The sequence below is a fragment of the Mixophyes fleayi genome, chromosome 1, assembly GCF_038048845.1.
Source record: "Mixophyes fleayi isolate aMixFle1 chromosome 1, aMixFle1.hap1, whole genome shotgun sequence".
NCBI lineage: Eukaryota > Metazoa > Chordata > Amphibia > Anura > Limnodynastidae > Mixophyes > Mixophyes fleayi.
Genome location: NC_134402.1, coordinates 373,945,490 through 373,960,883, shown reverse-complemented (window position 1 = coordinate 373,960,883; position 15,394 = coordinate 373,945,490). Strand labels below are relative to the sequence as shown.

At 37.9% G+C, this 15,394-nt stretch overlaps 1 protein-coding gene across 1 annotated transcript in view; it reads left to right on the top strand.

The window, feature by feature from the left end:
* Window positions 1-15,394, top strand: part of SNX2 (sorting nexin 2) — a 29,919-nt gene that overhangs the window by 96 nt on the left and 14,429 nt on the right. Inside the window, exons 1-7 of the mRNA XM_075179166.1 lie at window positions 1-72; window positions 4,964-5,081; window positions 8,325-8,488; window positions 10,221-10,287; window positions 10,606-10,649; window positions 11,670-11,811; window positions 14,639-14,717. The exon at window positions 1-72 is cut by the window's left edge and continues 96 nt beyond it. Coding sequence (XP_075035267.1) covers window positions 1-72; window positions 4,964-5,081; window positions 8,325-8,488; window positions 10,221-10,287; window positions 10,606-10,649; window positions 11,670-11,811; window positions 14,639-14,717 — 686 coding nt within the window. The remainder of the gene's footprint in view (window positions 73-4,963; window positions 5,082-8,324; window positions 8,489-10,220; window positions 10,288-10,605; window positions 10,650-11,669; window positions 11,812-14,638; window positions 14,718-15,394) is intronic.

Here is a 15,394-nt window from a genome sequence, read left to right as displayed (position 1 = left end):
GGGAGACAGACCGACTTTGAGGAATTGGAGGACGGCGAAGACCTGTTCACTAGCACGGTGTCCACCATGGAGGTAAGGGCATTCTGCTTTCGAGTCAGCCTCAGCGTCACCGCCTACCCTCTGAGCTTCCTGTTGTGGTGTCCCCGGGGAGCTGTGTGACAGGGGGAGGCCGGGGGGGAGTGCAGTGTCTGCCCCTCGCCCTGTCATGTCACAGGTCATCATCAGCCCCTCTCACTGACAGCTCTGGCCCCTCACCCAGGTCCCTGGGTAACTGCCACCTCCCTGACATCTCATACCTGCCCATCACATATCATAGTCATCCCTGCCCGTATCCAGGGGACATAACACTGACTGGGCTAAAGTCAGCCCTTAGCCAAGAAAGAAAAATAAGGTGTCACTACATTTCTTTGTGTCAAGTCATGTCAGCAGATAATATAATCATCCTCTACATCACCCCTGTCTCTGCTGCAACTAAAATGGTGATGAGCTTAATCTGAAACCGTTAATTTTAGTATGATACATGCTTTGTATTGAGACTAAAGGTGTAGAGTTTGTTTTTTATTTTTAAGGCCCTAAAATATATTACAGTTTACACTAGTATTGCTTTGTTTTATATTTTGTTTAGATAACTTGTCATGTGAAATATCCAGTGCTGAGGTTATAATTGACTTGATTGTCACTTTAATGAATGCATCTATGGTAGTATTCTATCATGTATCAGTTGTCCTTTGAAAATAAGGTTTGTTCAGATAGGAGGCATGTTTGTGTGTTTTTCCCTACCAGCAGTTTCCACCTCTGTTTATATTTCACCAGGTTTAGTTTTTGCATTCTTTTAGTGCTATTTGTCTTGTTCCGCTCTGGCAGTTTCCTTATGTGCTCTAAAATAGTAGTTGACCCTTGGTATAAAATCTGTAGGATGTAAGAGTAGATCTAGGAGTGTGTGCTCTCTCTTATGGAAATCCGTATTCAGTCCATTTGTTTCACTGATATTAGTTCACTTCATGGTTTTAATCTATTATGATAAGTGACACGGCAGTGTATAACTTTTTCTTAAAAATACAAGAGCTGTTAGAGAAGTATGACAACTATAAGGAACTATTTTTTATCAATACTGAACATTACTAAAAGAGAAGTTTGGTAATCTCAGTACAAATTGCACATAGGCTCTAATTTACCCCAGCTATATCTGACTTACCAGGTTATGTTTGTTACCAGGGGTGGGGGTTTTTCAGACACCAGCAATGACTGCCTAAGGTTGTATGTTTTCCAATGGTAAAACCCAACGTTCTCCATAAGCTTCAAGTTGACTGTAAAGCTGTGCAATCTTGCTTGAAGCAGAATAGACAAGGTTTTCAAAGCTGTTACTTATCATCATCATCATCATCATCATTTATATAGCGCCACTAATTCCACAGCTGTACACTCTCATCAGTCACTGCACCATTGGAGCTTAGTCTAAATTCCCTAACACACACAGACATAAACACAGACTATGGTCAATTTTGATAGCAGCCAATTAGCCTACTAATATGTTTTTGGAGTGTGGGAGGAAACCGGTGCACCCGGAGGAAACCCACGCAAACACAGGGAGAACATACAAACTCCACACAGATAAGGCCATGGTCAGGAATCGAACTCATGACCAAAGTGCTGTGAGGCAGAAGTGCTAACCACTAAGCCACCTACATAGTAAAGCCAATGATGTTGTAGCAAATCATGTCAGATTAAGTTTAATTTGTAGTTGGCTATAATGCATCTTTTAAAAATGAATTTGAATACTGTGAGCAGCTTAATTAATACTGTATAAGATTGTTCTAGCTAATGCTTGGACAGACGTGTTCATAATTGCTTATAATATGCTCCAGGTTCATGATCTTGGTGGCTGCACAACTCTGCTGTTCACACAGGCTGCAGTATAAATTGCGATTAAGAGCAAACTTCTTATAATGTCGGACTACTCAACATGTGGCTTTTGCCTAACTTGTTTAATCATTGATGTCGATGAATACTGTACATTTCTATGCTGGCTCCTGAAATATTAGTTTTGACCATACTTGGTTTATTGTGTAAGCCTAAGGACATTTACCGAACTACCAAAATAAAGGAAACACTGTCATAAAGTATCTTAATAGGAAAACAGGCTTCCAGAACAATTTTCATGCACCATGGTATAGATTGTACAAGTGTCTGGAATTCTATTGGTAGCATGGGAGACCAGTTCTTTCCTGATAAGGTCCATCAGTTGACATTTTTTTGTTGAACAATACTGTTGTAATCTCAACTGTAGAATATTTTGTCCCCCATTTCAACTAGCTAATGTATTTCCCTTACACCTTCCATGCAGGCATCACCTATGCTTCTGATGTGAGTGATTTCTCTGTACAGCGCTGTGGAATTAGTGGCGCTATATCAATAAATGGTGATGATGATGTATCTTGTCAAACTACCTGTTGAGCTGTCTTCATGTCTGTATTTCCTGCCAAATGATTCTCAACATTTATCACTGAGGTCTTTTTCCTGTGGTCAGTAAAATGCTGGGCCTGCTTACTCTAATAAGTGGAGTGTATATTTCAGGTTTTTTTTTTTATAAAAATGTTTTTGGTTGCTGCTTCTGCTGACATTCATTGCTTAACTTTAAATGGCCATTCAAAAAAATGGCAGCTTTGTTTAAGACAGTCATTTAGATTAAGATAAAGACCCCAATGATGTTAAATGTATGATTACATGCCTATTTTAAAATGCTTTTGTTTAATTGGTATCTCTGCTAGAAAAAAAGTTGTTTTAAAGTTTAGAGCCAATGGGTCATTTATATACATAAATTATGGAAACTGGCGTTCATTATTCGTTAGGTGCACTTTTTATTGAACAACGGGGAAAATGGGATTTGTCACCAGCTATGGCATTTTTAGGAGTTCACCAGGAATAGTTTTCCCTACTGTGTGTTTAAAATCCCTCTTCTCTTGGGAGAATGATGCAGCTATCTTGTATACATGTTTCCTATTGAATCCATTGGTAAAATAAATGGAAAGAACCGTTTAGATGAACTCTACTGTAGATTGGAAGCTTTATTAGAGAGTCCTAAGCAAAATTTTAATTCTTTTAAAATATAATTGGCCCCCTGGTCCAAGGATTTAAGAATTCTTTATTTTTATTCTCAGTGGAGATAGCTTGTAAGTAATAATTCCTCTGATTGCTATTGTTAAATAGCCAATATGTTTGGTAAATGTATGTATCCTAGCCTTATCAGTCAGTATGGGTATCTGTATGCACTTCTGGTGAGAGGTATATATTTCTTTCTGTATGGTTTACAATGTTATGTACAAGGAGATGTCCCAAAGTGCTGTCTAACATTGGAAGGTGGTTAGCTTTCTGAATAATGTATTAAGCAATCCTAGCCTGATTACTCATTTTTTTCTGAAAGGGATCAGAAGGAAAATGTATGTTCTCTTGAGATGTTTAACAAAGATTTGAGGTCATTACATAGATATGCAAAAGAATGCATAGTTTGATTTTTCAAATGTATGTGTAAGCATAAAACCGCCCACAGTTTCTTGCATGATGCATTTTGACCCGGCTTCTGGATAATTTTCTGGAAATCCAGTTTTTCTGTGGGTGTATTTCTTTTTTCTTCTTTAGGTATTTAACTGATCCAAATAATACTTCAACTGTAAATCTTAATTTTTTTTTTCTATTTAATTGGATGTGCAGATAAAGTATTGTTATAAGAACACATCTTTTATGATCGGGTAGTTGCCCTTTTATTGGTGACAAAAAAAATTATTATACTAGCAACAAGGATAATTTATAGTCTCCATTTGGATACTGGTCATTATATAAACTGCCAGAGTAGCTCACAGAATCTGTGTGTGGGTAGAATATAGGTTGTCACTGACTTCCATTGCTCCCATGAAAGTATTGGTCGTACACACTAGTGGTATGAGAACACAGTCATTTGGTTTATTTGTCCATTTTAGAGGGTTTTTTCACTTTAATCTTGCATGTACTAAATACCTTTCTCCCCTAATGACAACCACACACTTGCTGCTTTGTGGTTGCACTCACCACCTCCTTTCTTCTGTCCAACCAGAGATCGGTTCACAAAATGTCTAGAGTTAAATAACAAAACAGCTCTACTGTGTATGACCCCTTCAGAAAACTCGGAGATGTTGCAAGAAAGTACAATGTTTGTGCATGTGCTTTGGGAATCGCCACCTAAGCCATGCGCTTTCAGCCAGAGGGGTTGAAAGGATGCAGCAGTCACAAAAGGGAAAACAAAGTCTGTCTTCAGTCATAACTCTTGTGTATAGCATTTTGTGCTCTGGTTTTATAGCACAGGAGATTTTACAAATGTCCCCCAAGTTGTAGTTTGAGATAACCCATATGGACCCAAGTGGTAAAAATCCTGAAGATTGTTTTGACGATGGTTAATGTGCAACAAAATGGAGTTATAAGACCACTGAGCTGAAAACCGTATCAGAGTTTTAAAGACAATCTAAAAAAAGTAAAGGTAACTCTATTAAAATGGACTAATCTCCTACAAACGACACTAAAAGCAAATCTTACCTATATATTGTGGTAACTCTCTCTGGCCAGCTATAAATCTCATGGTATCATTGTTTCTCTGCATCAGTTATATACTTTATTTCTGAAGGATTTAGAACTGTTTCAGTGCTGTTCCTAGTATAAAGTTGACTGTTGGAGAGATCCATCTGCCACTTCTAGTACACAGATTTTTATTCTAGTCTGTATGACCCAGTGAAGCTAAAGGACTGCATTATGTTATGCTGTTATAATGCATGTGACCTGATAAGTTGGTGATGGAATCTTTCCTTGTTTATTGTTATTTTAGGAAATGGAAAGTGCTGACACTTAATGCCATTTCCTTTCTGTTTTCGTGGTCAAAAATTGGAAAGGGTACTATGGAATTGTGTAAGCTAAAATCTAATGTTTTCTTGTTTTTCAGTCAAGCCCCTCTTCTCCTGAGCCAGCCAGTCTTCCTACAGAAGATATCAGTACAAATTCTAATGGGCCTAAACCAGCAGAAGTACTTCTTAGTGATGACCGAGAAGATCTATTTGCTGGTAATGATGATTTAGTTTCCAGCTTTGCCATTTATTTGACTTAAAATGTGTTCTTCCTATAAACGCTAATAATAGAGTATCCAACGTTCACTCTATTGGGGGGGGGGGTGAACCTTGAAAATATTAATAATAATTTATATTAAAATAATAATAATTTATATTAAGGACATCATTTCAGTTAGGTTATAATCTGGTTTGACTTTTTTTGTGTGTGTAACTATTAGTCTGTGCTTCATGATACTACTTTGTGAAAGTTAATCAGTTAAGAAAAAATGTGATTTTATACAATTGGACTCAAAGGGGAGTATTCAATTGTCCGCGGGTTCGAGCGCGGAAAAACGAATACCGTTAATACGGTAATCTCTCGCTGGATTTCAGCTCGCAGCCCCCTGAGCTGCGAGCTGAAATCCAGCGAGTAAATTACCGTATTAGCATTTTTTCCGTACCGTTATTACGGTAATCGTGCGCGGACCGCGGGATTTTTGGCAATCCCGCCGACAATTGAATATGCCCCAAAGGGGGGTATTCAATTGTCGGCGGGATTGCCAAAAATCCTGCGGCCCGAGCGCGATTACCGTTATTACGTAATCGTGCGTGGAAAAACCTTTAATACGGTAATACCGAGATTACCGTATTAACGGTGTTAGTTTTTCCGCGCTCGAACCCCTAGACAATTGAATACCCCCCAAAAGATTAATCACCCAAAGAAATCTCTATTTCAGTTAACATTTATGATCAAAAATTGCGTAAGGTCTCCTGAATAAGTGATTCATCTGAAGTTCTTGTGAAGGAATCAAATTGTAGCATTTTTGATTTAAGATTGCTGGGGACTTCAAAAAAAGCCATCACTGTTATGACATTAATATTGTGAAATTAACTAAAAATCTTCCTAGGCCTTAGAAAGAGTGCTTTATGATCGTAAGGCTGAAAAGCGTTCTAAAACTATCACCAAAGATTTCATGAACCCGGGGCAGACAGAGTGTAGAGACAGAAGTGGTCGTGTAACATATAACTTCTATAAGTAATGTGTGCAACACTGCTTATTGGACTGACAAGCTAACAGAGAACTCCTAGGTATTGGGTAATGGTTTGCAGATTCCTCAGGTTCTTGACAGCTTGCAATCACCAAGGGAACAATATCCACAAATATACAAATGCTTTACAGTAGTAGCTTAACAGAATTTAGGTCATGGTAAGGATCTTAGTCAGTCTTGTAGGTTTACTTAAAAACAACTCTCTTGCTTATGCTTCTGACTGACAAAACCACCCTACCTCCCCAATACTACAAAGTCTATAGCACATTGTAAGCAACAAAATAGTTTATAAAAATAAACTTCAAAAATTGATAGTGGAGAACATTGTGTACACCTGACGACGAAAACAGCTGCACACCAATAACTGTTGCATGTTAAAACACCTATGTATATGCTTTGGTGTTTTAAAATTTATTTATTTGCAATATTTCTTATCTTTTAACTTTATCATACTTTGTTATTGCAATACCCAGAGAATTGTTTTATGAAAGTGTTTCCTACAGACAGTGTACTGTGGGTCTTGGCCAATTGTCGTTTCATTTTACTCAATATGCAGCGACCTTTCCAGGGTGTCTCCGCTGCAGTTTTCATCTACTGCATTGGTAGCTGCCTATCACTGGGATACAAGGTAATCCTCTGTGATAACTGGTTGGAGGCATTTACCTTTTCACTACCATACCAATGTATGGTTTGTGATTGGACACCAGTTGTGACCCGTCATGTGGGGTTCTGAGCATTTTGGATTTGAGTTTGTATAGTGAATATTTTGTCATCATTTGTTGCTTTGCCTAATGTTTACCTTTTTTATTATTATTTTTGTTATTGTTGCTTTGTAAGATTCTGCAGTGCCGGACAGTGGGGAGAGTACGACCTTTATAGAACTGGCACAAAATAAATGCAAACATGAAAATAAAGGGTTGGAGTGGCCCTGCTCATGAGAGCTTACATTCTAATTGCAAGAGGTCACAGCTGAAACAAGAGGAGCAAATGTGGCTCAGAGTTGTTAGTTAGAAACTGATCAGGCATAGTCTTAAACATGAGAAACCTAAATCCTTGACCTGTCATTAGTCTCATGTAATTGTTCTGCTTTGTTTCTACCAGTTCCAGTTTTGATTATTTAATACCTTATCACACTTTCAAGATCAAGAACTACTGCAAGCATGACGGCACACAATGCTGTTTCAACATCTTATGTACATTGAGTCTCATTATATAACATTTTTCTATACCTTTTTATATATAATATAGCCTTGTAGTAAATTTATTTCAATAGACCTAACCAGTGTTGCTGTGTTTTGTTTTGTTTTTTTGTACAATTTTGTATTTATACAATATTTTGTCTAAAAATCCCTTTGGCCAATCAACACTTCCATAATAGTTTGTGTGCTTTTTATGTTTTTTAAGAATATATGTAAATTGACCTCCTAATTATACTTCAAGATTTGAATATATACACCTGCATAGCCTCTGGTTTCGTCCCACAGTCCAAAACATATTGGTAGGTTAACTGGGCTTCTGACAGAATGGACCTGTGTGTGAGTGTTAAGTTTGTCTGTAATCAGTAATGGGGCAGCAACTAATGTGAATGATTACATATTCCCTATACAGTACTGCATAGTATGATTGGCACTATATTTAAACAATAATAAATAATTATAAAAATATAGATTCCAACTGTTAGTTTTGTATGACCATCTCCTGTCTTGGCTAATGATTTGCACATTAATAAAAAAAACTACATATTCTGGTTACAAGCGCTGACACTGTTTTTGAGTTGTTTACGTTGTCACTGAGAATTTCCATGTATTATTGTGATGGAGTGAAGAAATATCTTGGAAGATTGTACAGAAGAGTGAACTGCAGTATGTCTCACCATTCCTTGGATGCCAGCCACTCACATAAATAAACTGGCATGTTTGCAGAAATACATATTTGCATGTAGGGAAGCACCAGTCCTCTCTACACAGTATATCTCTTGTCTCTGTACTGTAACCTTGTACACAATCCGTGTGTTGGCAGGAGCAGGCTCATTGTGCTTCTAGAAATTTTTTGTAAACTTTGGAACCTATAATAAGTCTGGGAGTTTAGAGCGGTGGCTTCTGATACAGTACATTGTAATCAGGTTTTACTCTAACTCTGTTTGACAAGTCTACTATAGGAAAAGGTCATTCAAAATGTGTGCCTTATTTCCAAATACCTTGTGTTTTAGAAGCTACAGATGAAGTCTCCCTGGACAGTCCTGAGCGGGAGCTTATACTTTCCTCAGAACCCAGTCCTGCTATCACTCCTGTAACACCCACATCACTCATTACTCCACGGATGGAAGCTATTAATATTTCTGCACCTGTCATTTATGATCGCTCAAGAGATGAGGTAAGTGCAGTATATGTAGATAATCTTTGTGTCTATACGTTGGTGTGCTTGCCACCTTCAGTGGTGAAAGAATTAAATAACAAAAAAAATGCTGGAAAAAAATTTTTTTTCCCGGTTTAATTCTAGAAAATTAATTTTACTTAAACAAAAATTAAAAAATAAAATCATTTGATATAACTCACGTCCTTTCACTTTACTACTAGGTACAGTGGTTGAAATATAATGATCTAGTAAATCCAAAATTAAAAGTTGCTCCAATGTAGAAAAGAAACTTCTATTTGCAGAGATATAGATAGAGATGCATGGTGACAGCAGTGGTTACCATTGCTGGCTCAGAACGCTGGGTTCTATTCAGACAAGTGCTCTGTCTGTGTGGAGTTTAGATGTTCTCCCTGTGCTTGTGTGGGTTTCCTCTGGGAGCTCCCGTTTCCTCCTACAGAGAAAAATATATACAATGCCAGTGTGGTAGAGAATTTAGACTGTTGGAACTGATGCCAATGGTTAAAGATTCTCTGTAAAGCATTTAGTAATATGTTGGCCATATGTAAAGGAAAATAATAATACAAAGAGGTTCAAATTGTATGTACCATTGTTACAAAGCTGGTTGCAATCTGTTGAGTCTGGTGTGCATGTGAGAAAATGCTGCCTCAGAGTTAACAAAAATAATTAATAATTTCAGGAGACACCACCCTAAAACTTGGTCACTGCAGATAAGGAAATCTGAGGGAAAAAACTGTCAAATTAGAGAACCCAACAAAATGGAACAATTTTCAAGATAAGACTCCCCATGTTATACTATATAATGTGCAAAAACAAACTTTTCTTGCAAAGTATTACAAAAAATTAAACATTAAGGCTAGAAGAATGCATAAGAGAGGTTCACATAAAGTGTAGCTCACTATAATAGCGGTCTTAATAGATCTGTCAGATATACACAAATTAATTTAGCTTAACAAAAACTTAATGCTTACATTAATGGATCAGGGGATCTGAGAATAATGGAATAACTTCAGCAGTTGTATAATTGTTCTAAGTGCTGCTACATATCAATTGGTAGATTGGATGACAAATTCTGAAATATAGTTGTAGGTCCCCTCTGGTTCCTGAGATAATACCTATTTGAATGCACCCATAATGATCTAAGTTGCATGATCCTATTGGAGAGAAGACAATGGTCGAAGGAAACAAAGGGCCTAACGTACATGTTACGCTGCTTAATTATAGGTTACATACAGCACAGCAGTCAGTGTCTTATAAACACCCAACTATCGGCTCTCTCAATTTGATAACTACAATGAAACTAGTGTGGCTCTATATAATGGCATGATTGTAAATGTAAGCACATTGAGCATCTGTTAAATCGCAGAATGCTATTACTTATTAAAGTGTTATGTATATAATATCCCATCATGTCAAAGCGTATTACTCCCGAGCCCCAGATGGCAGGATTCTGGTTCAGTTTGGCCTCACACATAGTCCGAATCACTTCTGCTTTGACAGACCTATTAGTGTGGTCGGAAGATAGAAAGTATCTACTGTTATCTTCTGACCACATTTGCCAATGTTATCTGATTTAGATTCATCAGATTAATATTGGGCACCAGGGTAGTGGTCAGGCCACATATGCTGCAATAGCAGAGACCAACTGCCTGCCTGTGGCCAGCATTAACTTTATTGGTTCTTTTTATTTATTTCTAAATGTCCCTTAGTGTAACTCAATTTGTTTACACAGATTGAAGAAGAAGCAAATGGTGATTTCTTTGATGTTGAAATTGGTGTTTCAGACCCAGAAAAAGTTGGTATGTACTTATTGAATTGATTATTTAAGTATAAATGTTTCCCTTGTGATTCTCCAGAAAACAAATAAGAATAAACATAGCATTTTCTGTCTGTTGACAACCCCACAATTTCAGGTACTTCATTCTTTTAAATAGTTAAAGGCTTCTCTAATATTATACAGTATTAGAGATTGCTCTCCTATTTATACGTATTTTAGATTTATTGTTCCTTACCTGTGCTTTATCATTGGGATGAAATATGACTGCTGTAACATCCCACATGCTTAAGAATAGAAGTGTATAGTTTCTCTTTTAATTCATCTGTTTCTTTTATTTCAGGGGATGGAATGAATGCTTACATGGCATACAGAGTGACAACCAAGGTCTGTTCCAATTGTATTTTTCATCTTTTAGTTCACAGTTTGTCTAAAAACCCTTACAATTAATGTACCGTTTGTTACCTCCCATAAGATTCTAAAACATAGGTACGTTTGTTACAGGTAATCGCTAGTTATTCATTGTAGATAATGAATGACTCCTTAACACTTTACTATTAACTATTAAACCTGGTGTTACTGGGTTGTAAAAGCTATTCAGACCAAATGTGACAAATTTGGATTATTTCTACTGGGAGAGGTTTAACTTTTTTAGAGAAATTAGCATTTTTCAGATATTCCAGTAACTTCCCCCCATGTGAGTCCATTTGCATATGTTTAAAATTAAGGGCTCATTAAGACAAATATTTACTAACTTTAAAACCTTTTGGACGACTGCTGTTGGGACAAGCAGTAGCAGAGACCTCTGCGCAGGCCCAAGCACCCTTGCTCTCAGTTTGTGTGAGCAGCAGAGGCAATCCATTGCCTGTGCAATATTCCCAATGTCTGTGCATTATTAAGAGCCGCTTCACCCAGAACGCGGTCATGTTCCATTTGTAATGTTTTATGACCAAAATTTTACTCAATGCTCTCCAAGTGCTCAACTGGACTAGACTGAAATTTTGTTAACTAATCTTTTTGGCTGTTCAGTGTTATGCTGGAAACAGAGGTTTAATTCTACAGATTGGTTCATGGGTTCTATTCCGACCAGGGCCCTAACTGTATGCTGTCCCATGTTTGCATGGGTTGCCTCCCACACTCCAAAGACATTGACAGGTTAATGGACTTCTGACCAAATTAACTCTAGTGTGTCTCTTTGGTAGCGAAATATAGATTGTAAGCTCCACTGGGGCAGGGATTATAGTTAATGATTAAATTTTCTCTACAGTGCTGCGGACTATTTAGGCAAAATAGAAAAATCATGTAAAAGTCATTTAATTAAAATAATTGTCCCGAATCGGCACTTATTTTGTTATATACAGTATTGATATGATTAGTGTTACATTTAATATTTTTCTTCCCCTGTAGACGTCTCTCTCTATGTTCAGCACCAATGAATTCTCTGTGAAGAGAAGGTTTAGTGATTTCCTTGGACTTCATAGTAAACTAGCAGCAAAATACATGCACATTGGATATATTGTGCCCCCGGCTCCAGAGAAAAGTATTGTAGGTAAGCTTGTACTTGACCTTTATGGGATCCCAGAGTATTTTTCCATGAACAGCAATCCTACAGAAATTCACTTTCTGCATTCTTGTTTCATGGATATATTTTTCTGTAAAAATACAATCTTTTTCTTCAGGCAGGAAACCGTTGGATTGTCATAGGAAGTAGATAAGCCACGCAAACAATGTAGGGGGATAAAAAAAGGAGCTAACAGCCTTGTATTACACAATAAAGGAAAGGGAAGAAGCTGCAGGAAGTGCAACACTTGCTAGAACTCTGCTTTATTTACAGAATAATACTGGTACATAAAAGTCAGTGTTATACAAGCATTCTGGTGTGGGGTACCAGCAATTTGCCTCCACATGTCAGGGACCGGTGTATGTGGAAAAAATTAAACAGTGTTTTGTTTAAAATATCAAAATAATGCGTTACATTCAGTTAAAATCAGAATATGTATTAATGTGAAAGGTGAGTCTATTTGCCTGGTTATTAACCTGTGGCTCAATTAAGGACTGTACCATAGAGAACAAATATCATTGCAATTCCTGTACTTAGGTTTAACAACACTTATGGTTGAGAAACACAGAAGAGCAGAAGTATGTGCATTGCATAAGATATATAGCAGTATTCCCATTTTATTTATATCTACACATTTTGTAGTACTAATATACATTTCTAGATCTATGAAATAATATTTAAAGGTATCTTTTTGAGGCATAATGTCAATTGGGGGAATTTATGTGAGACATAATATGATTTGGGCGCACTACTGTGGGGCATAATATGATTTGGGCGCACTACTGTGGGGCATAATATGATTTGGGCGCACTACTGTGGGGCATAATATGATTTGGGCGCACTACTGTGGGGCATAATATGATTTGGGCGCACTACTGTGGGGCATAATTTGAAGGTTTATTTGTTGGCCCCATTACCTTGATATTGGTATCCTAAAATAAGAAATTATGAATATATATCTATTACACTTGGGGTTGACTAGATTTTAGCTGGCACACTGATAGAAAAAGGTTAGCCTCCCCTGTACTGGTACATGACCTACAGCAGTGGTGCTCAAACTCCGTCCTCGAAGCTACCACAGTGGCCTAGTGGTTAGCACTTCTGCCTCACAGCACTGGGGTCATGAGTTCGATTCCCGACCATGGCCTTATCTGTGTGGAGTTTGTATGTTCTCCCTGTGTTTGCGTGGGTTTCCTCCAGGTCCTCCTGTTTCCTCCCACACTCCAAAAACATACTAGTAGGTTAATTGGCTGCTATCAAAATTGACCCTAGTCTCTGTCTATCTCCCTCTTTGTCTGTGTGAGTGCGTGTCTATATTAGGGAATTTAGACTGTAAGCTCCAATGGGGCAGGGACTGATGTGAATGAGTTCTCTGTACAGCTCTGCGGAATTATTGGCGCTATATAAATAAATGATGATGATGATACCAACAGTTCATGTTTTCAGGACTTCTTTAATCATGCACAGGCGATTTTATTTTTCTGGGTCAGAAATTATCCTGCCTGTTTCTACAGACAGAAATCCTGAAACCATGACTTGTTGGTAGGTCTTGAGTACTTCTGATCTAGAGGATTATGGGCCATTAAGGGGTAACAATATCGTAAGACAAAAAAAACATTTACTGGCAGTGGGTGGCACAAAGGGTAAAGCTACAAACACACTGAGTATTGTATTATCTATCTACGGAACTATCTGCTTAATGATATCCGACTCTTCAACCCTCAAAATATTAACACTCCCTAAAGACTCTACGCTTACACAGAGCCAATCGCTGTTCTTCATAACCTGTGTTCCTGCTCTCATGAAGACTAACCGCTCGCCTTTCTGACTTGCAGGCATCATAATTTCTTCTTTATCTTGCGTGTTCCTCACATTGTAGGCCAATTTGGCAGGGGGCATTTACTTTGTTTTAATATAACTTTATTTGTCTGTAACATCCACTTCATGTCAACCCAAATATCTCTTTCCCATCCCCCAAGTATCAGAATGGCAGAGGTACGAACGATGCCTGTGTTACTTGACGTATAGTAGTTACAAAGGCACTGGGCAGGGTAATGGATTAGCAAGTAACGTGGATGGCAGTGCATTTTTGAAATTTAGTGTTTGCTACACATAGGGGCTATTGCTCTCAACATTATCCAATTATTATCATCATCGTCTGTTTATAAAACGCCACAAAACCCTGCAGCGCCGGATAGTCGGTATAACAATACTACAAATAACAAATCATACATAGAAACAGAACAAGTGTGTATGAGGTTGACGAAAGATGCAGAAGGTAGAGAGGACCCTGCTCGTGAGGGTTTAGGAGCCAGCTGCTATTACAGCCAGTGTGTCTGAATGTCTCTTGTGACACTTGTGACGTTCAGATGGACAGATGTATGACTCCAATGGGAAGGTAGAAGGAGGAGGATGAGGTCTGTCTAAACCTTCATACAAAACGAATGAGAGCTCTGTGTGTGGGACTCATGCCAGCTATTTATATTGTATTCTTCCCTATGCAGTAATGGGAGCTTATTTGATTATCGAATAGGAGCAGATTTATTTAGAAATCAATGGGATCTCTTCTAGATGACTTTGTCACTCTGCCCATGCCCCTGACTCATAATACTGACTAAAATTTGTCCTGGCCTTATATACTGAGTGTAACATTATTGATACAAAGAAGAAATTCACAAAATGTTGTATTACACTTCTATAAACTGGGATAATTTTCTAGTGAACTTGAATTTATGGCCAAATCCAGATATCATTAGAGGGTGAATACAATCTGTATGTATTGCTTAAATGATTAATTCTAATATTTTCTTTAAAGGTATGACTAAAGTGAAAGTGGGAAAAGAAGACTCTTCATCCAATGAATTTGTTGAAAAGAGAAGAGCTGCATTAGAAAGGTGAAATGTTTTTCTTCATTGACTCTCTTTAATTTCTGAAAGTTGTCCTCAACAGAATGTCCATTCAAAATATCTTTTGTGATACCGATGTAGTACATGCTAAGTTCCCTTAATGCTGGGTGTTTCCACTGCCATTACATAGCCCATGCAGTGTGATTTCTCAAGACATAACGTTAATGCTGTAATCCCACTTCCTGTTGTATTTTTTTGTTGAATGGGAACCCTTTGAAATCCACACCACTTCTATAGATGCACCAGCCCTGTGCTAACCAATTTTTTGATTTGTTATAGCTGAGGAAACCATATACTCTACATTAGTGTGCTGCATAGTTTATAGTTGAAGATTTGCCGCACAACCTGGTCACTATAGCAAGGGGACACCATGCATGTACATTTGAAACTAGCCTGAGCCACTTGAGGCTTTGGCTTGCTGTTTTCCAATAATTTTTCATTGGCCGTATTAGTTGTCGTCTTTGGGATTGGACCAGACGTGCTAGCCTTAGCTCCTCATGCGCATCAATGAGCCTTGGGCCCCGATGACCTTGTCGCCTGTTCACCGGTGGTTCTTCCTTGGACCACTTTTAGTAAGTACTTACTACTGCATACCGGGAACACCCCACAAGACCTGACTCTTTGGAGATGCTCTGACCCAGTCATCTAGCCATCACAGCTTGGCC